The sequence below is a fragment of the Seriola dumerili genome, unplaced genomic scaffold, assembly GCF_002260705.1.
Source record: "Seriola dumerili isolate Sdu_G_001 unplaced genomic scaffold, Sdu_1.0 BDQW01000003.1, whole genome shotgun sequence".
In the NCBI taxonomy this organism is placed as follows: domain Eukaryota; kingdom Metazoa; phylum Chordata; class Actinopteri; order Carangiformes; family Carangidae; genus Seriola; species Seriola dumerili.
In genome coordinates, this window is record NW_019174258.1 from 18,409,803 (window position 1) to 18,433,946 (window position 24,144).

At 42.2% G+C, this 24,144-nt stretch overlaps 2 protein-coding genes across 3 annotated transcripts; one reads left to right on the plus strand and one right to left on the minus strand.

Annotated features, from left to right (window-relative positions):
• The first annotated feature begins 584 nt into the window (after window positions 1–584).
• On the plus strand, window positions 585–11,441 carry LOC111219931 (lamin-L(III)-like). Of its 2 annotated transcripts, XM_022742800.1 has the most exons (12): window positions 585–1,251; window positions 1,927–2,083; window positions 2,604–2,729; window positions 3,396–3,566; window positions 3,674–3,799; window positions 4,619–4,839; window positions 5,815–6,034; window positions 7,479–7,586; window positions 7,868–7,984; window positions 8,798–8,908; window positions 9,016–9,081; window positions 11,111–11,441. In XM_022742800.1, the coding sequence occupies exons 1-11, from the start codon at window positions 860–862 to the stop codon at window positions 9,049–9,051; spliced, it is 1,785 nt and encodes a 594-aa protein (XP_022598521.1). In that variant the 5' UTR covers window positions 585–859; the 3' UTR covers window positions 9,052–9,081; window positions 11,111–11,441. The 2 variants fall into 2 exon arrangements, with proteins under 2 accessions (XP_022598521.1, XP_022598513.1); XM_022742792.1 differs by lacking the exon at window positions 9,016–9,081.
• Window positions 11,442–14,644: 3,203 nt separating this feature from the next.
• Window positions 14,645–23,322, minus strand: LOC111219586 (E3 ubiquitin-protein ligase MARCH3-like). The gene is made up of 4 exons (XM_022742307.1): window positions 23,159–23,322; window positions 22,291–22,495; window positions 17,995–18,201; window positions 14,645–14,803 (listed from the first exon to the last, which is right to left on the minus strand). Exons 1-4 carry the CDS (start codon window positions 23,320–23,322, stop codon window positions 14,645–14,647), a joined length of 735 nt encoding a protein of 244 aa, XP_022598028.1.
• Between the last annotated feature and the right edge of the window lie 822 nt (window positions 23,323–24,144).

Sequence of the window (24,144 nt, forward strand, 5' to 3'; positions counted from 1 at the left end):
TTTTCTTATCTTATGTGTTATCTGTTTTATTGTTTTGTTACTTGTACAAATTATTGAGCCTGTAGATAGTGATTGTCCACAAGTAATCTAGTATGAGTAAATGCAGGCATGCATTTTGTTTTATATTGGTATAGAATGATGTATGATGGTCTCCCACCAGTCCCAGCTGATCCAGTAGATCATTGAACTGTGCTATTTCACCTAAAAGGATATAATATTTCAAGTTTTATATGCTTTATGGAGAGTGGATTTTAGGGCTAACAAATTGATATTTGATGATTTGATGTTGGATCAAAATAACACAGTTGTGTGTTTAATCTTAATGTGGTAAACTTCCTCAAGGATAAAGCCTGTGGTGACAATAATAATAATGATAATACGTGAGAAAATGAGAGTAAGGTATTTTGAGAAATAAATCTTAAACACATTATTTTTTTTTTTTTACTTGTGTAGTTTGTATTTAAAACCAAAGAGCCATCAATAGTTTTATTTTGAAAATCTTACCCGGAAATGTACTGCGTCACTTCGGGTGAACTGTCGGTACCTGCGCTCTTCACTTATTCTCAGTGCGTCAACTCGTCAAATTGGATTCATTTCAGCTGTGGACGTCTTTAACAGAAGAAAACGTCCACCACCAGGCTCTCAGGACCAGATCTGGATTTTTCCATGTGCAGTGGTGATCGATGAACTGTTCACAGTGACTTTTAATCATTTGAAATATTACTGCCTCTAGTACTTGTGTTAGTTCGGATGGGTGCACGTTACTGCGGCCCGTAGTTTTGTATATGTCTCTTAGACTCGCCTAAATTAAGTGGTTTACTTGTGGACCCTGACGAGGTCTGTCCAGTCCATCATCATCATGGCCGCTGCCACCTCCACCCCTGCCGCCACCAGCGGCCGCTCCAGCCGCTCCGCAGCCCGCCGCAGCGCAGTTACCGGCCTGCCCACAGTCAGCACCAGTCCGACCTGCTTGTCCCGCATCCAGGAGAAAGATGAGCTTCGACACCTCAACGACCGCCTTGCCAACTACATCCAGCGGGTCCAAGAGCTGGAAAGCGAACGGTCCTCCATACTGCTTCAGCTGGAAGAGAAGGATGAATCGAAAAGCCGGGAGATGGGCAACGTGCGGCGGCTGTACGAGGAGGAGTTGGCCGATGTCAGAAAGTCCCTGGACGGCCTGGCCGGAGAGAGGGCCCGCCTGCAGATCGACTACGGGAATCTCTGCGATGAGTACAGGAAACTTCAAGCCAGGTAGTAACGTTAGCCTTACGCTGAATACCACCACGCAGGTGTCGGAGTTCTTGCACAGGACTCCACTCAAAAATCTACTTATGTAATGAAATCTATCTTGGTTTTGATGCACACACGTGCAGAAGAAGAAATTTCTAAAAAAAATAATAATTAAAAAAAAAAAATCTTTAGTACCGCTGTATAAGTGGGGATCAACACACTCAGCGCAGGTATCCCACTGTTAACAAAAACTAGTCAAATCATTTTATAGTGTTTTATCACACAAGGCAACATTCAATTGACAGTTTCCGTAAAGTGAGTTTGGTCTTTTGCCCACTTACAGCAGATATATGGCTTCAAATATGTAAGGTAGCTCATGTCAGCAAATGTCATCTCATATTTTATGCTCTACACAACATGAAATTTCAGCTCCACAAACAGCAAGGTTGACACAGATACAAAAGATAGTCAGTGTTCATTTCAGAAGCTGACTTTAAATGAATGAATAAATTTGTAAGATTGGAGTTCGTGTGGAGATCACAGGTTTATAACAAAATAAGGTTTTAGTAAATATTCATCTAAACTGAGAAGAGACTTGAAAATTGTGTGGTACATAGTGTGTGGCTGATGAGAGAGAAAACAAGCCAAGTTGTCTTCCATGGGTCACATAATTTTCATGATGTTCTCCTTCTTCAGGAACCAGAAGAAGGAGAGTGATCTGGCGAATGCATTGACCCAGTGGAGGAAAGTCGAGGTGACTCTGAGCTCCAAAGATGCTGAGTGCACCAAGTTGCTGTCTGAGAACAGGAGGCTCAAGGATGACTTCACTGACCTGCAGGGCCAGCTGGAAAACGTATGAGTTATCCCTCACTGGAGTTACAATGATGTATTGTCCATGTTTGAGGTCCTTAAAGCCCCCATCTCTAGATTTAAACAAAAAAAAAAAAAATTCTTAATTTTGTCAGCTCGTAGTAGTGTGATCAAAAAGCAGCAGACCTGCTGTAGTCTGAATGAGTTACAGTGCGTTAACATCACTGTTGTGTGGTAAATACTGCAGTGTTTACTTCTGACACTTTAATGAAGTAGCAACAGTTATTGACTGAGATTTTAATTTTACAAAACAAAAATCACATAACATCAGTCAAGTCACTGTAACTTCCCAACTTTATGTCAACTGTTCCCAGGATAAAATCAAAACACTTCACATACAGCAAACATATCACAACCTAACAAACGTGAGTGTGAACTGCCTTTTTAAGCTCAGTGAAGCAAATGGCGGTACGGATTCATTGTCGGAAGTGGGCTAATATAGTCAGATTGTGTTGGGTGTGACTGTATGTTTGAAGAGTGTGTGTGTGTCTGTGTCACACCAGGTGGAGGGCGTCCTGTCAGGAACCAAGAACCAGCTGAGCTCTGAGATCCTGAGGAGGGTGGACATGGAGAACCAAGTGCAAACACTCAAAGAACAGCTGGAACTCCAGAGAAACATCAGTGAACAAGTAAAATTAGAGTGGCCCTGAGAGCTCAGTGCACTGCAACTTAAAAAAACACATGCAGAGACACAAACACGCTGCAAACTCGGAAAACATCTTCATCAATTTGACAAAACAAACGTACTGCAAAAACTCAAAACACATGCAAATAAAGGAACATGCTGTAAATTGGTGGCATTGGATATCTAGTGCATCACAGCAAGTTCATCACTTTTTGTGATGCACTAGTTATTCAGTGCTTTTTACTTCGAAAGTTACAATTGGGCATTGAACAACAAGTCCCAGCCAGGTTCATCACATTTTAGTGTCCCCTGGAAACACTTCTGTTGTGTTGTAGGACTGAATGTACTAGGGCCCGACCGATATGGATTTTTTGGGGCCGATGCCGATATTAGGGAATAAAAAATTCCAATAAACGATATATCAGCCGATTAAATTTTTCAATTTAAAAAAAGATGAAATACCTGTCTTTGATGGCTTGAATATAGGAAGACACAACGAGGCACGTCATGGGAAACTTACTAAGTTACTGTTTATTTTACAAACTAGTTATAAACTTATGACTTACCATTGAGGCAAACCGCACGCACACACACACACACACACACACACACACAGTTTATTTCTGTGTCGTCTCAAACTGATACACGAGACTTGATTCTGATTTTGTAGGAGATCTTGGAGATCCGAAGTCGACATGAGAGCCGTCTAGTGGAGGTGGACTCGGGAAGGCGAAGAGAGTTTGAGAGTAAACTGTCTGAGTCAATGCAGCAGCTTCGCCAGGACCATGAGTGTCAGCTGCAGCAGTACAAAGACGAGATCGACAGGACCTTCAGCTCAAAGGTGCAAACCCTATCCTTGAGATGAACCTTTAAAGGTGTTCAGATTTATTACACACAAAGCTTTTTAAATGTTTCTTGTGTTTACATTGAAGTCTTTCTGCTCTACAGCTACAGAATGCTCAACAGGCTGCCCTTGAGAAAAACAACGTTGTGTCAGCCACCAAAGATGAACTAGACAGCACCAAGCTCAGAGTAGAGACGCTCAGCTCCCAGCTGCAGCAGTACCAGAAAGATGTAAGTTCAGTCTGACACGACGTGAAGAGATCCATTAACAAAACATCCGCTATGTAGAAAGTATCGCCCCCAGCGGCCATGTTGGTATCCTGGCTCCACGCCTCTGAGTCGTTGCCCAGATCTCTATTATGTTTTGTTTTTAGTGACTCAGATTTGTCTGGTTTTGTAGTTAGTTTCTGCCAGTTGTGAAAAAGAAAAGGAAATTGACACAGTTGCACTAGTTGGTGTAATTGTATAACTGGTCGAGGGGTGTGTGTGTGCGCTTTTGAAGGAATAGTTGAGGATGACTGTGAATCTAAACATGACGCTACAGTTAGCTTTGCAAAAAGACTGGGAACAACGGAAACGTCTAGCCTGGCTCTGTCCAAAGATGATGAAATCCACCTACCAACACTTGTAAAGTTCACTAATTTACCATGTTGTATCTAGTTTTAGTTAGTTTTTAAATGGTGTAAAAATGACATTTTTTCAGATGGTCTCTGCTGGTTGCCTGGTAATTACATTACCTTGTGGTGATGACACATGTCCAGCCACGTGACTTGTCTTGCCTCTCATTACAGCAGGGACCCGATTTATTGTTTTTCACCACAGTAACTATCATTTGACCCAGACTGACATGAATAGTGTGTGTGTGTGTGTGTATTTGTGTGTGTGTGAGTGTGAGTGTGTGAGAGAGAGAGAGAGAGTGAGTGAAGCCTGTTGTTGTTGTCGTCTATGACCTGCAGATTGTTTTGCTGTACTGTTTTGTGCCTAGTTGTGTTGTTACCTGGTGTCTACTCGACATAATGATGTCAAGTGTTTCTTTCTTCTCTCGGTCAGAAAATGGTGCTGGAGAGCCGCTTTCAGGACCTGGAGAGGACTCTGGACCGGGAGCGGGAGGTTTGGCAGCAGAAACTCATTCAGAGGGAGCAGGAGCTGCTGAACATGAGAAGCCAGATGTACAGTCAGCTGGAGGACTATGAGAACCTGCTGGATGTCAAGCTGGCTCTGGACATGGAGATCAATGCCTACAGGAAGATGCTAGAGGTGGAGGAACAGAGGTATGGCTGTGATCTACAGACCCCCCCTCACCTTTAGTGCAGATGAATCTTCATGGTTTAGTTTCTGCTCTGATCTGCATTGTCAGCTGTGAGACTTTATATAGGCAGTTGTGTGTGTTTCCACATCATGTCCAATCAGCTGAGTTTACCACAGGTGGACTCCAGTCAATGTCTAGAAACATCTGAGAGGATCCAGAGAAATGGCGATACCTGAGCTTAAGTATCTGAATACTTGTGTCAATGTGATATTTCAGTTTTACTTTTTAAGAAATTTGCAAAATTTTCTGATTCCCTTATCGATTCCTGTGGATTTTCTGTGTGTGGGGAAAAAGTTGGCTTATACAGGTTTTCAGTGTCAACAACGCAAATTTTATTATGAGTCTCTGATCACTGAACAAGATAGATAACTGCTCTGTAGTTGTTCAATCCCTCGAGGAGGGGGTGCTGTCTAACTCTTTAGGTTTCCCTTTATTCATCTACAAAAAAGAAGGGGGAAAAAAAACAAAAAAAAAACGGCGGCCGGAACGAGCCGGCTCTTTTAAGTGAACGATTGGGAGCCGGCTCATTCGAGATCGACACATCACTAATACGTACCTTCTCTGCTGAGACTGGGAAGCACTCGTTGACCGGCTCTGTAGAGCGTCAAACACATGGCATTCCTGATATTTAATGCCCTGATTCGTCTACAAATGTTTCATGTTTGTTTTGAAATTAAACCACTCTACCGTTCCCGTTCGCACTGACTGCCTCTCGCAAAAGCGTGACGTCATTGTTTTAAAGGCACGCAGAACTAAGTGGAAGGAAAGATAAGGGAATGGTTAAGCATAAAGGCAAATGATGTTGATGGATCGAACCGGTTTTCGACTCCCATCCCTACTGAAGACTTTCTGGCATCATCAATTTTAAAGTTTTTTCTTATAAATGAGAAGGATAGTATGGTACCTGGATTTCTGTTGACTGGCACTTGTCTCTCAGATTGCAGCTGTCACCCAGCCCCTCCCAACGCGTGACCGTCCCTCGAACACACGAATACAGCAGCCGTAAACTCAGAGGGAAGAAACGGAAGCACGAGGGAGCCTCTGGCAGCTCGCCTGCCTATAAAATGTCCAGTCGTTCCACAGACCGTGGAGCTGTGAGCGTGGCAGAGGTCGACATGGAGGGAAAATACGTCAAACTGAAGAACAACTCTGAGACAGTAAGGCTGTCATGCAGCTGGATATTGATTTTATTTTGGTTTTGACTTAAATTTAGTTTTTAGTATCATGAATTAGTTTGAATTTCCCAGTTTGTGAACATGTCATATGTTATCATCTACAGTCGAATGTTGGTGAAGTGGAGCTTCATTTTACAGGCTCCAGGAGACGTGTCAGTCATTCAGACCTGCTCCTGTGCAGTGTTGTGGATGATGGTGCGTTAACCTGGTGTAGAGTATATTCTCACAGTGGAGAACTCCTGAACACTTTGAGTATTGTCATACAGGCAGAAGACTGTAAGATACGGTACTCTCACACACCTCTGTGCATTATGAGCTTTATTAGTAGATGAAAAATGGGAATGAGCTGGCTCTCTTTAAAGCACAGTCTGTAACTTCCGCCTCAAGGGGACTCTCAATCAAAAGACGGCATGTGGAATCATGGGAGTTGTTGTCACCACCATTACCGTAAACCTTCTACTGGTTTGAATTCCTTCAGTGTCAGTGGTTCAGGAGCTGAATTGTCCACAGAGATGTCCTCTTCTCCACAGACCAGGGGATTAAAACAGAGTAGAAACTCTGAATAAAGCAGTTTGACATTTAAAGTCAATGTTTGAGCGACGCTGTACAAAGGACAGAGACGTCAGGGAAGAGTTTTAGCTGAGATTGATGCTAACCTTTGTTTTGATTGTTTCTCTGATAACTTATGAAGCAGAAAGCAGTTTACCTTTTTAAAAATCAGAGATTCAGGGCGGCTCTTCTGGTAGAGGACATGCCACAAAGACTTAGTCCTACCTGCAGCGGCCCTGGGTTCCAGTCCTATCCGAATAAAAACAAAAACACCCCCCTAAAAAACAGTAATTCGCTCTTCAGTGACACAGGACAGGACGTCTCCAGCAGCTGGGAGCTGAGCTGTCTAACATTTCCTCAGCTTGTTTCTCTGATAACTTCAGATCCAGACGTCCGACGACTAAAATCCTTCATCTGGTTCAAATATAGAGCTGAAAACCACCAAGGTGTAAAAAGTGTATGTGGCTTAAAACTAGATAAAAGTCAATGTTGAGCTTCTGTCAGACAAACACACTGACACATGATCATAGAGGATTAAAGAGCCCTGAGCTCTAACAGATCATTTCAGACAGAGGAGAAGAAGAAAACTAATGTCTTTTCAGAACATTAAAGCATGTTAATCTTTTTTTAGTTGACACCAAGAATGAAATGATGAACACTAAGAATGGCCATAATAGGTCCTCTTAAATCACTGTTCTTTTCTATTCATTGAATCAATAATCAGTCCTGAATTATGGGTCCAAGAATGTGAAACCAAATCACCCCCCCCCCCTAGTTTTTCATCATGTTTTTGTTTACTTATTTCAAACATGGATACTTCTTTCTATGATCAGTTTTCTATGCAACATTATGACAGTTTGTTTTTCTGTCATTCCAGGAGCACCCACTGGGTGGTTGGGTCGTCCGGAGGATGTATCCAGACTCTGGAGAAATCTCCTTCCACATCCCCTCCTCCTGTGTCCTGGCTGGTGGACAGACACTTACAGTGAGTAACTAGTGTTATTGTTTAACTATGTTTCCCTCAGTCTGTGTTACAGTCTCTAAGAGGGCGGAGGTAAAGACAGATACAGTAACTGGAAACCAACACTGACCAACTACAGAGAAGGGTCAGATTCAGGTTTAGGCATGTAAATTCAGGTTTAGGTCAGGGGTAGGGTAGGGTGGTCAGTTGTGATGGTTAAACAGGTCTCCATCAATACAGTATAACGTGTGTGTCTGTGTGTCTGTGTGTGCGCGTGCATGCGTGTGTGTGCATGCACCTGTCAGATCTGGGCAGCAGGTGCAGAGGTGGAGGCTGACTCTGGGGACCTGATTCTGCAGGGCCACAGGAGCTGGGGCCCTGTCACTGATGTAAGGGTAGTCCTCCTGAACCCCAACCAAGAGGTTAGTGAACCAAACTGCATCTCCCAGAATGCACCTGAGGCCTGTACTACGAACCATGAATAAAGTTCTTAATATGATATGAGAAGAAACACTGATACCTTCAGGTAAGTTCAGTTATAACCACACGCACAAGTGATATTCAACAAGGTGAAATATGAACAATATGATCACATGGCTAGAATAAAAAATATTTCTAAATATGATTCCTATTAAAGTCAGATTAAGGATATATTGTAAATAAGTGGATGGATTATCATTAAGTTTCTTACTCAGTATTTTCACTCTTCAGTCTGAACAAACTTATGAACATGTGAAGCAGATAAAACAGTTAAAGTTAATGTCAGACTGTTTTTGCTGCAGAGAGGAGAGAAAAAAAAGTAGTTGATGTCTGATGAGTCAGTCTGACTGAAATGTTTAAAAATTATAAATCAGCTTTATAATCATGGGAAAAATTCAACAGGATGTGGATCATTGTTCTAATCAAAGACATCAGAGGTTTAGTTTTTATTTCCAGTTGTGGTCAGAGTCTCATAATGTTCTAAGCTGCAGTGATGAAGAAGAGAGTAAGAGCTTCATCACCGTCAGGAATCCTGTCGATTTTTAAAGAATCTGTGTTCAGGTCAAATGAAGCTAAAATAGGTCAACATTGGTATATTATATATTTGAACACAATTAGATTTATTTTCTTGTCATTGACCTTTTAAAAATCAAACCCTCAATATAAATATCAGTGTATCTAAACCAAAATATTTGTCTCTGCTACCTGTCAGTGCTGGATGTAACTCACTGTAGGAGTCATGTGATGCCTTTCAGGAGGTGGCTGAACGCAGGGTGTGTATGCAGAGCAGAGGTGACGAGGAGACGGAGCTGGAGTTTGATGAAGAATTCATCACAGGCAGTGACATCCAGCCCTTTCGGAGACAGGTAAACACACTGAAAATAAAATACAGGTTCCATCACCTCAGTGTGTTCTGTAAAGAGTTGTATGTTTGAAATGTGATGTCACCTTTTTTTTTCCTGCTACACTGAAGCCAAAGAGGAAGAAGAAGTGTTGTTCTGTGTCTTGAGTGCAGAGCACACGGTGTGCTGTACAGTAGGTGAGGAGGGTGATGGTAGCCCACTCAGGCTTCTCCCCTCTGCTTGTGCTTGTACCCAGTGTGTGTTGCTCTGTGTGACAGTCACTAAATGCATGGCTTAGGGATGTTAATAATTAACTGTTAAACCATTAACCGACAATAAGAATTTTGAATGATTAATACTATCAGTTAAACAATTTTTATATATATATATATATATATATAAAGTCTTGCCACTTATCCATTTTGTAGAAACAACAGCTTATAACCTGACTTTTAATTAATCCATTGGTTTTAGAAATGGCTCATATGAAAGCTAAAACCCTCCCAAATTATGTTTAATATACTAAAATAAATTTGCTTCACTGAAGAAAGATTGATCATTTAATGAATACAGAAAGGTCAGATTTTGGCAAGACAAAAGTTTTGTTGACCTACAGAGAGTAATGTGAAAATTGAACAACTAATTTACTTCAAATACAAAAATATGTTGCATAACATCAGTGAATTAAGTAGTGGTGCTGTGAGATCCATATTTAATATCTTGTATGACTTCCATGACCTTGAAGGACTGCATCCATGCGGTTCGACAATGATTTATACAATTTATTGATGAAGTCATCAGGAATAGCAAAGAAAGCAGTCTTACATGCCTCCCAGAGTTCATCAAGATTCTTTGGTTTCGTCTTCCATGCTTCCTCTTTCATTCTACCAGAGACATGCCCAATGATGTTCATGTCTGGTGACTGGGCTGGCCAGTCCTGGAGCACCTTGATCTTCTTCGCCTTGAGGAACTTTGATGTAGAGATGGAAGTATGCGATGGAGCACCATCCTGCTGCAAAATTTGACCCCTTTTATGGTTGGGAATGTAAGAGGTAGCTAATACTTCTTGATATTTTAGGCTATTGATATTGCCTTCCACCCTGCAAATCTAGTTCCAGGAGGAACATGAGGAGCACTGCCAGAGCCCTACAACATGACCTCCAGCAGGCTACTGGTGTGCATGTTTTCTGACCAAACTGTCAGAAACAGACTCCATGAGGGTGGCATGAGGGCCCCACATCCTCTAGTGGGACCTGTGCTCACAGCCCAGCACCCTGCAGCTCGACTGGCATTCGCCAGAGAACACCAGGCTGGCCACTTTTAGCAGGTGCTATCTTTATCTCTATCATTCCTGGGACATCGGTACCATCTGAGCGGGTATTCTCCGCCGCAGGTCTCACAGTTAACAGACTCCACACCAGTCTAGCCCCTCAGCATTTCAACGTGTTGCTATTTCTGAACAAAAACCAGTAGACAAGCTATTGAGGACTGAGGTAGGCGTGATCTGTTTTTGTTAAACTGTTAATACATTAGAAAGTCTGGCTACTATTTGCTATTTATTTTTATTATATAGTTATAAAATATTTTCCTACACGGGAGATCTAGGCTATTCAGCCAGTTCTGCACATGTAAAAATAAACGCTTTCTTTTCTTTTTAAATTATTTTTTGGGGCATTTATGCCTTTGTTCTGATAGGACAGTGAGAGACAGGAAAGTCAGGAAGAGAGAGAGAAGACATGCAGCAAAGGGTTGTGGGTCGGACTTGAACCCATGGCTGCTGCGGTTAGGACTAAGCCTATGTGGTACGCGCTGTACCAGGTGAGCCACCAAGGTGCCCCGAAATAAACCTCTTCTTATGCAAAAAAAAACCCAAACATTTGTTGTATTGGTATTTTTATAAATGGGTCACAGACACTTGTCCATTCTAAATAGTACATTTAAATCTTGTCGGTTAACGAGCTTCAGTTATAGGTCAGAAAAAAAAGAGCATCCCTAGCATGGCTTGTTTATTACATGTTGGATTTGCTGCAACATACTGAATGTATTTGGTTGAAGACCAGGGTCTGCCGTTAACTGGTCTCATTGATGACTCTAGATAACTGCTATCATGAAGCTGCTTATGTATTTCACTTGGGGTTAAAACCTTCCCCTCACTGCATGTTTAAGACTAACCAGACTGTCTATACTGTGAGACCAGCATGATGATCACGCTGCTTTTTACTCCAGGATCTGTCCAAGGAGGCGAGCTGTGCCGTCATGTGATTGTATCCATCTCCTGCTGTCCTTCACATCTGCCTGGAAAACCTGGACTGGCTCTGGCCTCTGAGCACAATCATCTGCTGTCCATTTTGTGAGAATATATGAGACAACACTGGAACCAGAGCCAGGACACTGACATCTTAGTTGGACTGAGGAGCTCAGACGCCTTAAAGCAACATTACCGACCTCAGTGTTCCTCACTCTAACTGCACAAGATGAGATCTGAGCTTCACCTTGATAACATCTCATTTAAATGTGTGTGTGTGTGTGTGAAATAAAATTGTTAGTGTGTGTGTGTGTGTGTACATATATATATAAAATAAAGTTTTCTAAACAAATACAGTTCATTTGCACGCTTGGCTCTGAGATTAAAGACTCACTCACTCAGGATCATAAATTCAGAGAAAGCAAAGGAGCTCACATTATGCACAGGATGGAAATATTAATACATTTCCTATGTATACTATATATATGTAGCTTTTAGCATTTTCTCATAAAAAAAATCTATCTTGGGAAAATATACATTTGAAATATGTTAGTGGATTTTTCAGCTCCAAAGCTAAATTTAGCAACATCTGTTTTACGCTGGACCAAGTCACTTCTAGATGTGATAGTTATATCAACTCTACACTGTCAAACTTTTGTTGTCAGGAAGTGAAAATATTAATTTGGAGATCTTTATTCAATTTTTGAAAGTTGAAGATTCCTGGTCAGGTAAAAAAATATTAATTTGATTACTGTAAAACACAGCAACAACTATTTACATGAATACATGATATTCAGTACAAACATCAACCCAGTCAGGTAAAACATAATCAACTCCTGAGGCAACAATAATTCCATTTAGCTCAGAAGACCAAACTTAAAAAAAAAACAGTTTCAGGATTTTGTATGGTCATGAATTTAATAGTTTTTACATGAAATTGACATGAACTGGAAAATTTTCTGGAATTTGGTTGAGTTGGTGTGGAAGGACTCTTTTTACCACATCCTCTCACTTCCCTGCAGATAGTTTTGATTAAATTTGTCAAAGATTTGACATAATATCTGTGTCTGAGATTTCTGCCTCCACCCCAATACAATGAAGGTGAATGGAATTTCATTAATGGTGCTCACACTACTGAAAAATGACACTGCACAGAACATAAGTGTGGGTCCTCCAGTTTTCATGTGTGTTGTCAATTTGTGCCAAAGAAAATCCAAAAAGCAGAAATTTTGAACAAGCTGGAGAAGTTAGTACATTGACATGAGATTCAAAAAGAGGCTGATGGAAACAGCCCTGATTGTATGTCTCCAGAACTAAGAACATTACTGTCACTGAGTAGCTCACAGCAGCTGCTACCAGAGGCAATCTTGACTAGCGCCCTCTGGAGAATGAGGAAAAGCAACATTGGGTAACTGACGTCACAGAACAAGGAAGGTCTATTCCATTTTGCTCAATACAAACCATGTGAAATCAAAAACGGTGCCTCTCACCAACTAGAATACTGTGGCCTATAGTTACTGTATTTAAATTGATGAACATTTTCCACCGAACACCTGCTAAAGTAATGACATTCCTAGAAGACTCAGCTGTCCCTACTTTTTATGTTAGCCTGCTAACATGCTAAACTAAGACAGTGAAAGTGCTGAACATCAGCATGTCGGTTTGCATACATTAGCATATAGTTTTCAGTAGCTAATGCAGCCTCACAGACCTGCTAGCATGGCTGAACATTGATTGAATATAGTTCAGTAGTGTTGCAGTAGCTGCTCTTGCTGCTCTGCTGTAGATAAAACTGCCACTCATCAGTGCATGACTCCAGTTCACCAGAAAGTTCATGTAAAGGGTAAAAAAGAACATGCACAGGTTCAGCTTTTGCCAAAAATTTGTTTCAGTGTTAATATTTTTAATATGTAAATATAACTATCAACACTTTTCAGGAACTCTTTTTTCCACAAGGTTTTTCCGCTGAAAGCTGTTTGTGATTATCCAGAGTAACATGAATACTTTCTGTAAATACTAAACAAACAAATCCCATTCTTTGTCATCAGTGTGGAGGCAGAAATCTCATGACACCTGGACAATAAAACCCAACTGTCTCCATGGAGATTTACAGTCAGCTGTGTTGTGAATGATGAGCAGAGCCTTGTTGAATTGTTTGTATGTGAAAGAATGAATCAAACTGAACAGCTGATAGCGGTCAGATGGATGACGTGCTGACCAAGTCAGCCAGATCAGCCAATCATGTGGCAGGAGTGCAACATATGCAGGTACAGGTGAGGAGCTTCAGTAAACATTCACATCAAACATCAGAATCTCAGTGACTCTGACTGTGACTGTGACGTGATTGTTGGTGTCAGACGCTGGTCTGAGTGTTTCTCAAACTGCTGATCTCCTGGATTTTCACTTACAACAGTCTCTAGAGTTTTTACTCAGAATGGAAACAAACAACAGAAGCATCAAGTGAACAGCAGCTCTGTGTTGATGACAGAGGTCAGAGGAGAATGGACAGAAAGGCTACGGTCACTCAGATAACCACTCTTTACAACTGTGCTGAGCAGAAAACCTTCAGAGTGAACAACACGTCCTACCTACAACAGCAGAAGACCACATTAGGTTCCACTTCCTGTCACCAAGAATAGAAACCTGAGGATGCAGTGGACACAGACTCACCAACACTGGACAGCTGGTCTGATGGATCTGGATTTGTGCTGAGGCAGCAGATGGTAGGGTCAGAGTCTGAATCCATGGAGCCAACCTGCCTTGTGTCAACAGTCCAGGCTGGTGGTGTGATGGTGTGGAGAATGTTTTCTTCTTAATACCAATCAATAATGGTCTGAATGCCACAGTCTATCTGAGTATTGTTGCTCACTGTGTTCATCCTTCATGGCCACAGTTCACCATCTTCTAATGGCTCCTTCCACAGGATCATGCTCCATGTCACAAATTGGTTTCATCAACATGACAGTGAGTTCAGTGAACTTCAGCAGCCCCCCCCAGTCTCCAGACCTGAATCCAGTAGAAAACCTTTGAACAAAGATTGGCAGCATGAATGTGCAGCTGACAAATCTGTAGAAATGATGTGATGTAGTCACGTCAACATGGACCAGAGTCTCAACATCTGGTGGATCCATGACCTGAATAACTGAGGAACTACCCAGTGTTATTGTGGTATTCCCAATAAAGTGCTCAGAGTATTAGAAAATAACCACAGATGAGTTGGTAATCTTGAGTTAATTCCATGTGGAGGAAGAATAACTGAATCTTAATAGATTAGTCCAGAACACGACACTTTTCTGGTTATCAGTGTGAATTACACATGTCCACAGTTTCCATAGTGATGTACTTGTTCCTGGCTCTAAGTTTCCACAATAAGTCTGGTAGGGGAAAAGGTTGCAGTGGCTGGTGTAACAGTCATCCAGCCCACCATCCCTGACTTCAACTCTGCTGCTGTGTCAGTGAGCTTTATGACTCCCTCTCCTTGTATCTGAGGTATGTTCAGAATTGTGGAATCTGGTCTACACCATGGTCTCTTTTTTGGTGGCTTTGCTGAGGGTGTTTATGGACAGGGTCTGTTGGTTATGTGTGGTGTGGCCAGACAGGGGAATCTGGAGGCGCACTCTCTGGTCGGTTTTCTTCCACGTCCTGAACAGATGCATGTGGTAGCGTACAGATACCTGAGAGACAAACCAACATACAGTTCAGTAAAGTTTCATACTTAAGATGTTACCAAGGCTGTGATTAGGGGTGTCGTGCTATTTGCTTAAGTACTGGAGTGCACATATGCAGCATTACATTAGTCTGACCAAACAATCAAATGTTAGACTGTCCTGAATAGTTTAGAAAGTCATATATTGCAACTCATTAATTTACACAAAGACTCAAGAATGAAATGCTCATTAAAAATGATTAGAAAAATAACTGAAAACAATTTGGCTTTTCTAATAGTAAAACACTGAAACTCAGCAAATTAAACTCATAGGCTAAAATTATAAACACAGGGTGAATGGTTGGTGTATTCAAACTAGTTAGTGCTTATCAAATATTTCATAAATACTGCCAGAGGAGATCCAGTTCAACTGGTTTTGCCTTTGCTATCCTCTTTTTTTTGTCCTCAGCTGATTGGTGGTGTCTCAGCCAAGTCCTGACATATGGAGAGGGGTTCCAGAAGCGCAGTGGAGACCCTTGCAATTTCACAAACATGAGAGATGACACATGACACATGTGAATCTGTGATCGGTTGGATGTTATTATCAAGTTCATGTGGCTGAAGTCCCTCTTGCATTCAGCTGTAATGCATAGAATCAATGAGGTACAATTCATCAGTGCCTTCAGTTCTGGTGGAACATGCACCCCACCACCCAATTCACTGTGTAGGCCTCTTGTTTGTTCAAGCAGCTGAGTGTACTTCATCTGTGGGTCAACAACATCATTGGCTGTGCAGGAGCAGCCATTGATCACTCTTATGGTGATTATACACTTCTGGATGTGGCTTATTAGACTTGTCAAAAACTGTTTCCGATTGATGTCCATAACTTTGGCCTTGTCTATGTTGGCCTCAAGAGTTTTGGTATCTGGTGATTCTTTCATTCGTTCATTTGGACTTGTATGCTTCTCCTGATGAGTTTGTCCACGTATGTGATGGAGATATTGCACTTCTGTAAGCACTCAGACAAAAGGGCCGATTCGTTTAGGATGTCTTACATGATGGCCAAATCTCTGAGGAGCTGCTTGGCGCACAGTTTTCTCTGCAAACCATCATATATTTTCTTGTCACTGTGGGTTTTACATTCACTTGACATCCCTTGACAGAAGTGTGTGTTCCATGCTTCAGTGCTGTTCCAAGCTGCAGCCACAGCACAGAACAAGCTGGCCACCCACCATGTATAAAGAACACGCCTTATTTCCACCAGGTCCACATATACAAAATGGGGATTGCTGCTTTTGCTGGACTCTCACCTCAAAAAACTATCAATGTGCTTTTGTAACTTACGGTGGTGGACTTGCCAATTATTATAGAGATGTTCCCTTTTATCTCTTTTATGTGGCTGCAAATCTTTTTGCGCATCTCCCCAGCAACATGACTGATTATCTGTGCAGCAATGTGCCTTGAAGTTTTTCCTCTTTGGATTTGGAGAGGATTTGTTGCGCACCAATGTGTGCGCATGATTGTTTGTGTTCAATTATTTTATTTGCAGCGATCGTAATTTTGCGCATTGCGGTTGTCACCTAAACTGGCAACACTATAGGACTACCACTCTACTGACAAACACACCCCTTGTGATTTGAAGGTGGTCAGACCACCCACTTTTGTTTGGCAACTTAATTTCCAATCTTTGCTGTCAAATCAAGCCATGCCGTCTGTTTATTTCTCCACATTTCCTCGTTCCACAAAGCTGGGTAGGAAGCCCTCCTTTCTCCAGCCTCATCTCTACCTCTGCCTGTTTCTTCATCTCCACCTCTGCCTATCTCTCCATCTCCACCTCCGCCTGTCTCTTCATCTCCACCTCTGCCTGTCTCTTCATCTTCATCTCCACCTCTGCCTGTCTCTTCAGCCTCATCTTCATCTCTCACTGGATGTGTCCATTTCTCTCTCTCCCATTCTCTCCCTGTGGGATATTTGCCCTCTCTCTCTCTGATGGGCTCTCACTCCCTTACTTATTCTCTGGTGTGAATTAGTAGCAAGTTGTCAAAGGACGAATGTCAGAGCCATAGATACATTTTTTTAGGCTTCCATATTTCCTCAAATAAAAACCAGAAGTCAAATACAATCTGGGTCTTGAACACGTGCTTGCACGAATTAGTGAGGTTTGGTGCCAAATAATGGCCTGGAAAAATAAAGGGTGATAAACTCCTGATGGCTGTCAAATTATTTGCGTAACAACTAAACATAATGTATATTTCCATCCCTTTAATTGAATAAATTCAACAATGTAATCATGCTATATTCAACAGTGGCACAGTGCCTGTAGAATGCATTTAAGTCTCAGCCAAACTGTATTACTAGTAACATACAAGCGCCACAAGTTGGCAGTAGCTAAGTTTCAAGTGCAACATCAAAACTTTGCAAGTCAGTGAGTTTTCCACAACAAATTCCTGCTAATGTTTAACAATGAGTCCTTCCTCAAAAGAAATTAAGGATTTCCGTGCTCTGAAACGTTTGAGGGCTTTTAATTTTAAATGGATACAGGAAGGGTTGTGTTTGTATTGCATAACATAGTAACTTAAAAATGGAAAATGGGAGCAGTTGAGATAAATAAAGAGCAGTCACTATTTGAAGGAATATGGTATTCATGTGAATGAATGAGAAAACAGCAACATTAATGTTACATTATAATGCTAATTTTAGTTAGCATTAACCTAGTAGAAGCCAATCATTAGCTATATTCACCATTTGCTAGCCTAAGGCATGGGCCTGGTGCCAAGTAAGTTTTTAACACTGTTTATAACTACATCATCATAATATTTTAGTTACCTTTTTAGCTCTTCCAAAAAGTGAAAGGACTACACCCATGGTTGTGATGACCACTGAGCAGAATCCATTCACTAATGAAGACCCTGAGATGTGGTTAAAAGCCTAGAAAAAGCTTGAGTGAACCTTGATTATTTTTCATACTACTGTGTCCCAGGTCAAGAATGAACTTTGGCTCTCAAAGTTAGTTTTAATTTTGTTTGTGACTTTTGCATTGAAAAGGGACTGATATAAAGAATGACAGTATACAGTAACAACTGTAATGTGATGATCCCACAGATAATTATCACCAACCGCACCTCTCTCCACTCATTGATTTGGTTTTACACATGGCTGGATTATACTTAAGGTTAGGAAGGGTAAAATATGAACAAGCAGTATAGACCCTGAATGTACCATGGTCCAGAGGATGTATATGGTAAACAGAGCCAGTGTTAGGACCAGCAGCCCCAGGGCCTCCATGCCGTTGGTGTAGTAGAGGTCCATGGCTCCCTGGACACAGAGCCATCCTGACAGACTGGCCAGTGGTGTGATGAACAGGAAACATACTGCATCTCCACACAGAGTCCTCCTCTGTTGATGCATGGATGGAGAGCACAACCACTGTGGGAGGACAAGGGTGAAAGCTTGTTACATAATAAAAGACAAGTTCAACCCAGGACATGACAGAGGGGCTTGGTGTGGATATACTGACATGAATTTAACACGTGGGCTGAAAAGTATAGTATTTGGCCAGAAGGTGGTGCTAAATGACTGGATCCTGTGAATGGTTGCATGTAAGTAGTAGTAGTATTACAAGTAGAATTGTAGTACTAGTAATAGTAATAGTGAAGAAGTAAATAGTATTAAAAACCCTACAGTATCTACTGTGCAGAGAACAGGATAGCAACAAGATATTATATCATCATAATACAGATAAACATTAATATCAAACCAGGTCCATCATTGGGATTTCAAAACTAGTCCCATCAATTATATGCAGTTTTTATATTTCTTTAACTTTAACACTCTGTACTCTGAACTTTTACAAAGAAAAAGTAGCAATACCACAGAGTAGAAAGGCCTCTATTTGGGGTGCCTGGTGGCTCACCTGGTAGAGCTCAGTCCTTACCGCAGCAGCCATGGTTCATGTCATCCCAACTGTCTCTTCCCTGACTTTCCTGTCTCTCCCTCACTGTCGCTGTCACAATACAGCCAAAAAATAACTTAAAAAGAGGAGGGCCTCTATTCAGAATTTTGCCAAAAGTAAAAATCATACTATTATAACTAGAGAGTGTGTGTGAAATTTTGAAGGAACCTATTTCTTAATGAGGTCTTTAAAATGATACCAAGTTCTGTTGTTCAGCTTTTTTTCCCCTTGTGCACATACTGCGTGATATACAACACTGTGGCAAGGCTCTGGTTCACTACAACTCCACTGAATCAGAGGTGATTTACTGTAGCTCTACTGTGCTACTGTTTTATTCCTAAAAACAAGCCAACAACAGTAATAGCACAGTCACCAACATGTGAAGACGCCAAACACTTGAGCATGATACCTTATATAATGACATTTAGGCTACAGTATATTTCTATGCCTCACCTCATCTGTTTGCAGGCTCAGAGTGAAACACAAGTACCGTAATATTTAAATATACAATATTACTATTCCTACACTACCTTATGACGCTTTTGTATGTGTGTGTGTGTGTGTGTTCTTTGCACAAAGTATTTATGATGGGTTAGGCAAGAGGTTGAAGGGAAATCAGGGAAACTGGTGGGAAAAGTAATAGAAAGGGTCAAAAACCAAAAAATGCCCAGCCTTACCCACTCATCACCTAGTTTTTTTTTATTTAAAAGAAGTCACATATAAATTATGTTATTGAGCTTAAACAAACTGGAATCGTTTCGTTTTCGTTTCGTTGTCTCCCGCTTATCCGGATCCGGGTCGCGGGGGCAGCAGCCTCAGCAGAGAGGTCCAGACGGCCCTCTCCCCAGCCACTTCCACCAGCTCCTCCGGGAGAATCCCGAGGCGTTCCAAGGCCAGCCGAGAGATATAATCCCTCCAGCGTGTCCTTGGTCGACCTCGAGGTCTCCTCCCGGTGGGACATGCCCGAAACACCTCCCCAGGGAGGCGTCCAGGAGGCATCCTCACCAGATGCCCAAACCACCTCAACTGGCTCCTCTCGACATGGAGGAGCAGCGACTCTACTCCGAGTCCCTCCCGGATGACTGAGCTCCTCACCCTATCTCTAAGGCTGAGCCCGGCCACCCTGCGGAGGAAACTCATTTCGGCTGCTTGTAGTCGCGATCTCATTCTTTCGGTCATTACCCAAAACTCATGACCATAGGTGAGGATTGGAACGTAGATCGACCGGAAAATTGAGAGCTTCGCCTTCTGCCTTAGCTCCCTCTTCCCCACAACGGACCGATTCAGCGTCCGCATCACTGCTGACGCCGCCCCAATCCGCCTGTCGATCTCCCGCTCCATCTTACCCCCACTCGTGAATAAGATCCCGAGATACTTAAACTCCTCCACCTGAGGCAGAGCCTCCCCCCCGACCCGAAGCGGGCAATCCACCCGTTTCCGGCTGAGAACCATGGCCTCAGACTTGGAGGTGCTGATTTTCATCCCGGCCGTTTCACACTCGGCCGCGAACCGCCCAAGCGAGAGCTGAAGGTCGGCATTCGATGAAGCTAGGAGGACCACATCATCCGCAAAAAGCAGAGACGAGATCCTCCCGCCACCGAAGCCAAACCCGTCCACCACCCGGTTGCGCCTAGAAATTCTGTCCATAAAAGTTATGAACAGAACCGGTGACAAAGGGCAGCCCTGGCGGAGTCCAACTCTCACCGGGAACAGGTCCGACTTACTGCCGGCTACGCGAACAGGGCTCACACTCCTTTGGTGCAGGGATTTAATGGCCACTAACAAGGGGCCATCCACCCCATACTCCCGGAGTGCCCCCCACAGGGAGCCCCTGGGAACACTGTCGTAAGCCTTCTCCAAATCCACAAAACACATGTGGACTGGATTGGCAAACTCCCATGCTCCCTCCAGCACCCTAGCAAGGGTAAAGAGCTGGTCCACAGTTCCACGCCCAGGACGAAAACCACATTGCTCCTCCTCAATCTGAGGTTCAACTATCGATCGGACCCTCTTTTCCAGTACCCTGGCATAGACCTTACCAGGGAGGCTGAGGAGTGTAATTCCACGGTAGTTGGAACACACCCTCTGGTCACCCTTCTTAAAGATGGGGACCACCACCCCGGTTTGCCACTCCAAAGGCACATCCCCCGATGTCCACGCAATGTTGCAGAGGCGTGTCAAACTAACAAACTGGAATCAGGCTTTAAAATAGTTTAAACGGTTTAATGTCAATTGCCCAAAGTTACTAAGATGTAATTCTTGAAAAGGTACATAGGTTTTACCTTGATGTCTTCACTTTCAAATTATTCCCAAGCTATAGTTCTCAGGTGGAGTTTGTTAGAATCACAGTATTACATCAATGTGGTACAACAGACTTGCAGCATGATTTTGTACAACAACCATGTATAAACGCACCATATCACCCAAAAGTGACAGTGAAAAAACACCTAACTACCAAAACTGAAAACAGAGGACTAAGACTCGTCATTCCTAAACTGACCAAGCTGTTAATACAGTGACAGTTAAAATAAGTTTGACCGTTTTCTGATGGTTGCAAATATTATTAATGTGAATGGGTAATATTAATAATGGCTGTAAACAAGGAAACAGGATCACTTCAAAATTCATCACCCTCATTCTTCATCAACACCCAAAGATCTCTCCATTATACTGTTAGCTAACAGTCAGAAGACCTGCACAACACCACAGGTGTTTTCAATTATTCAGATGAATTAGAGAACTGAGGTCAATATAAAAATAAATAAATGGAATTACCTGTGAGTTTAGAACAGACCCAAACTAATAGCTCCCACAGTCTCCAGACCAGGCAACAATCAATTCTCTACATTTCCAGCCAACACTATGCATGTGTAGTAATGCCTGATAGCAGGTTCATGCTGTTCAGTGTGAAGCTTAACCTGGTGGAGCACATGGTGCTTAATCAGCAGATTATGAGCTGTGACCACACATGCAACAGAAGAAGTTGAAGAGCAGCAGGGGGAGGAAACACCATCTAATCTGGCTCACAGGCTAAGTGGCTTTAGGGGTACAAGTGGTCCAGCTAACAGCACCAGGTCCTCCAACGTGAAGGCAGTAACTCCCACTGACTGTGACTTACTGTCTCATTGAAAAAAGAAGAGCAGCGTGTGACTGCCTTCACTCACTGAGCAAGAGATGTTTAATTTTTACTTCTCATCAAGACTCATTCAGTTAGCTGTCAGTAGTGGTTTGTACTGCTAAGGACATTATCTCATCCAGTCAGTCAGGACTTTAACATTCATTCAGTCTCAAATATAATGTTTTCTTAAAAAAGTCTGTGACCTACAGCTGAGTATGACATTTTCATAGGTGGTTAAAAAACACAATCAGCCACTGGACATGTCTGGCCTGAACAAGACTGCAAAGTCAACATTATTAAAAAGCTGTAATCCTCTATCTCCACCTGTTCAGTGGAATCAAAGCACACAGATAGTTTTAACAAATACTGTAAAACCTTTTAAGAATTGAATGCTGAGGAACAGTGTGTTGATAAGTTGACAGTGTTGTGTACTGCGAGGGTCTACCTCAGTCAGAGGTTTTGGCAGGCGCTCCAGTGCAAACTGGTGGTAGCAGAGTTCACAGTGGCTGCTGTTGGAGGTGGTGAGCCAGTGCTCCAGGCAGGCCCGGTGCACCATGGCCAGGCTCCCAGAGCAGTCACAGGGAGACAGCAGCTGTCCGGAGGACCCGTCCTCATGGCAGATCCTACAGAACGGCTCCTCAGTGCACAGACTGGCACAGAAGAGACAAGAGTTATGTGAGAGGATAGTAGTCTACACCTGTATGTGGGGATGTCTGCTGGTGGTGTGAGTGGTTCTACATTGTGTGGAAGCTTTTCTCCTGTCATTGGCCACAAACAATGGCAACTGAACACCTAAAAGCCTCAAATGTTGCAAGACCACTCTATCAAGGGCACATTGGTAAAAAGCTTTACTGTACCTTATGTACAGTAAAGCCATCATGCTTCTCTTATTTATTTATTGGCAGAGAAGTAACATGAAAAGCTCTTTCAAAGTCATTAGGGCCGCGACCACTTCTGTATACTTGCTAAATTTAAAATTCTGTTCCAGGCTATATTCTGTTTCAATTTGTTGAGATGACAAAAAAATCAAAAACATTACGCACACTAACTCTGAACCAGTCTGACAGTCCCGCATCCACCATTGATGGAGAAAAGTGAGGACTGTTTGCCATAAACTATAAAAACCTAAATAAACATGATCCATTCACACCTCAGAGTGTGGGAAAAGTTTGGCCTTGATATGTGGTCAAACACTTTGAATCATCTTGAGAACCATTAAGACAGAATACTGTCCCAGAGGTGTCTTGTATAGCGGTGTCGTAAATCCTCCCATCACACTGTTCTACTGGGGTAATAGAAAGCTGTTGAGTTACCTGTCTGCATGTTCCTCAGTGGGCATGTCTGTGTGATGGTCCATTACTTCCTGGTTGCAGCTGTTGATTCCTGTTGAGACCTCCTCCAGCCTGTGTTTGGGCATTAATTTGACCTCCCCCACAGGGCTCAAAACCCACGGGCCGAGGGGTTCCTTTGCTGTCATGTCTGGTGTATGAGGGGCCATTCACTCATGTGAGGAGCATAACATCTGTTAGCATTCACAGAGACAGACAGGTACAACAGATACAGTTTTTCCTTTTATCATAGCATTCTTCATGCGTTATGGTCTGTGATCATAAAGACAACACATGAAAGATAACACTGTTATATTTATTGAACTGATGTAGAATTTTAAAACCAGCAAGACCAGGTCAAACCCTGGTATATGTCTGGACCACGTCTAGACACTGATTGAAGACATAGTTGAAAACTGTTGTGGAGCCACTGCAAACAACTGACATCATGGAGTCCTGTCTGTTTTCAGTCTAGTGTCGGCTGGTTTTAGTCTAGTGTTAGCTGGTTTCAGTATACAAATAAATAATAATGTTGTTCTTTTCTGTAGATAGGAAACTGTTAAAAGAAACTACATAATTTTATAGAGGGATATGTCAGTGGTCTACTGTATGCAAGCAGCCAAAAAAAAATTATGAATCTGTATCAATAAATAAAAGTTTTCATTAAAGAGGGGAAACAATTTGACAATGCAGTAAGAAATTTGCAGCCTGTTTAAAGTAAAACAATCATGTTTATTTTAAAACTTAGTTTTAGTGACTTGTGTTATCTTTGGCCAATTCAAGATATAAACGTCAAATGTCAAAAATTAGATTTCCACTGAAAACATCTTAAAATATTTTTTACAGCACTGACAGATTCTAGTACTAAATTTAGACAGGTTACCAGATAAAATGTAGATTTCAACTGTTCAACCTACTCATTTCATTTGCACCACAGCTCATTCTTGACTGGCTGAAATGTCACTGTTCTC

What these genes read in the sequence shown, in the direction of transcription:
- LOC111219586 (XM_022742307.1), bottom strand. Translation starts at nt 23,322, where the DNA reads ATGACAGCAAAGGAACCCCTCGGCCCGTGGGTTTTGAGCCCTGTGGGG. An exon ending in ACTGAGGAACATGCAGACAG is followed by an intron (nt 22,496 to 23,158) that starts GTAACTCAACAG and finishes CTTCTGTGCCAG; the next exon opens with TCTGTGCACTGAGGAGCCGT. An exon ending in TGCCAAAACCTCTGACTGAG is followed by an intron (nt 18,202 to 22,290) that starts GTAGACCCTCGC and finishes GTCCTCCCACAG; the next exon opens with TGGTTGTGCTCTCCATCCAT.
- LOC111219931 (XM_022742800.1), top strand. Translation starts at nt 860, where the DNA reads ATGGCCGCTGCCACCTCCACCCCTGCCGCCACCAGCGGCCGCTCCAGC. An exon ending in TCCTGAACCCCAACCAAGAG is followed by an intron (nt 7,985 to 8,797) that starts GTTAGTGAACCA and finishes GATGCCTTTCAG; the next exon opens with GAGGTGGCTGAACGCAGGGT. An exon ending in TCCAGCCCTTTCGGAGACAG is followed by an intron (nt 8,909 to 9,015) that starts GTAAACACACTG and finishes GCTACACTGAAG; the next exon opens with CCAAAGAGGAAGAAGAAGTG.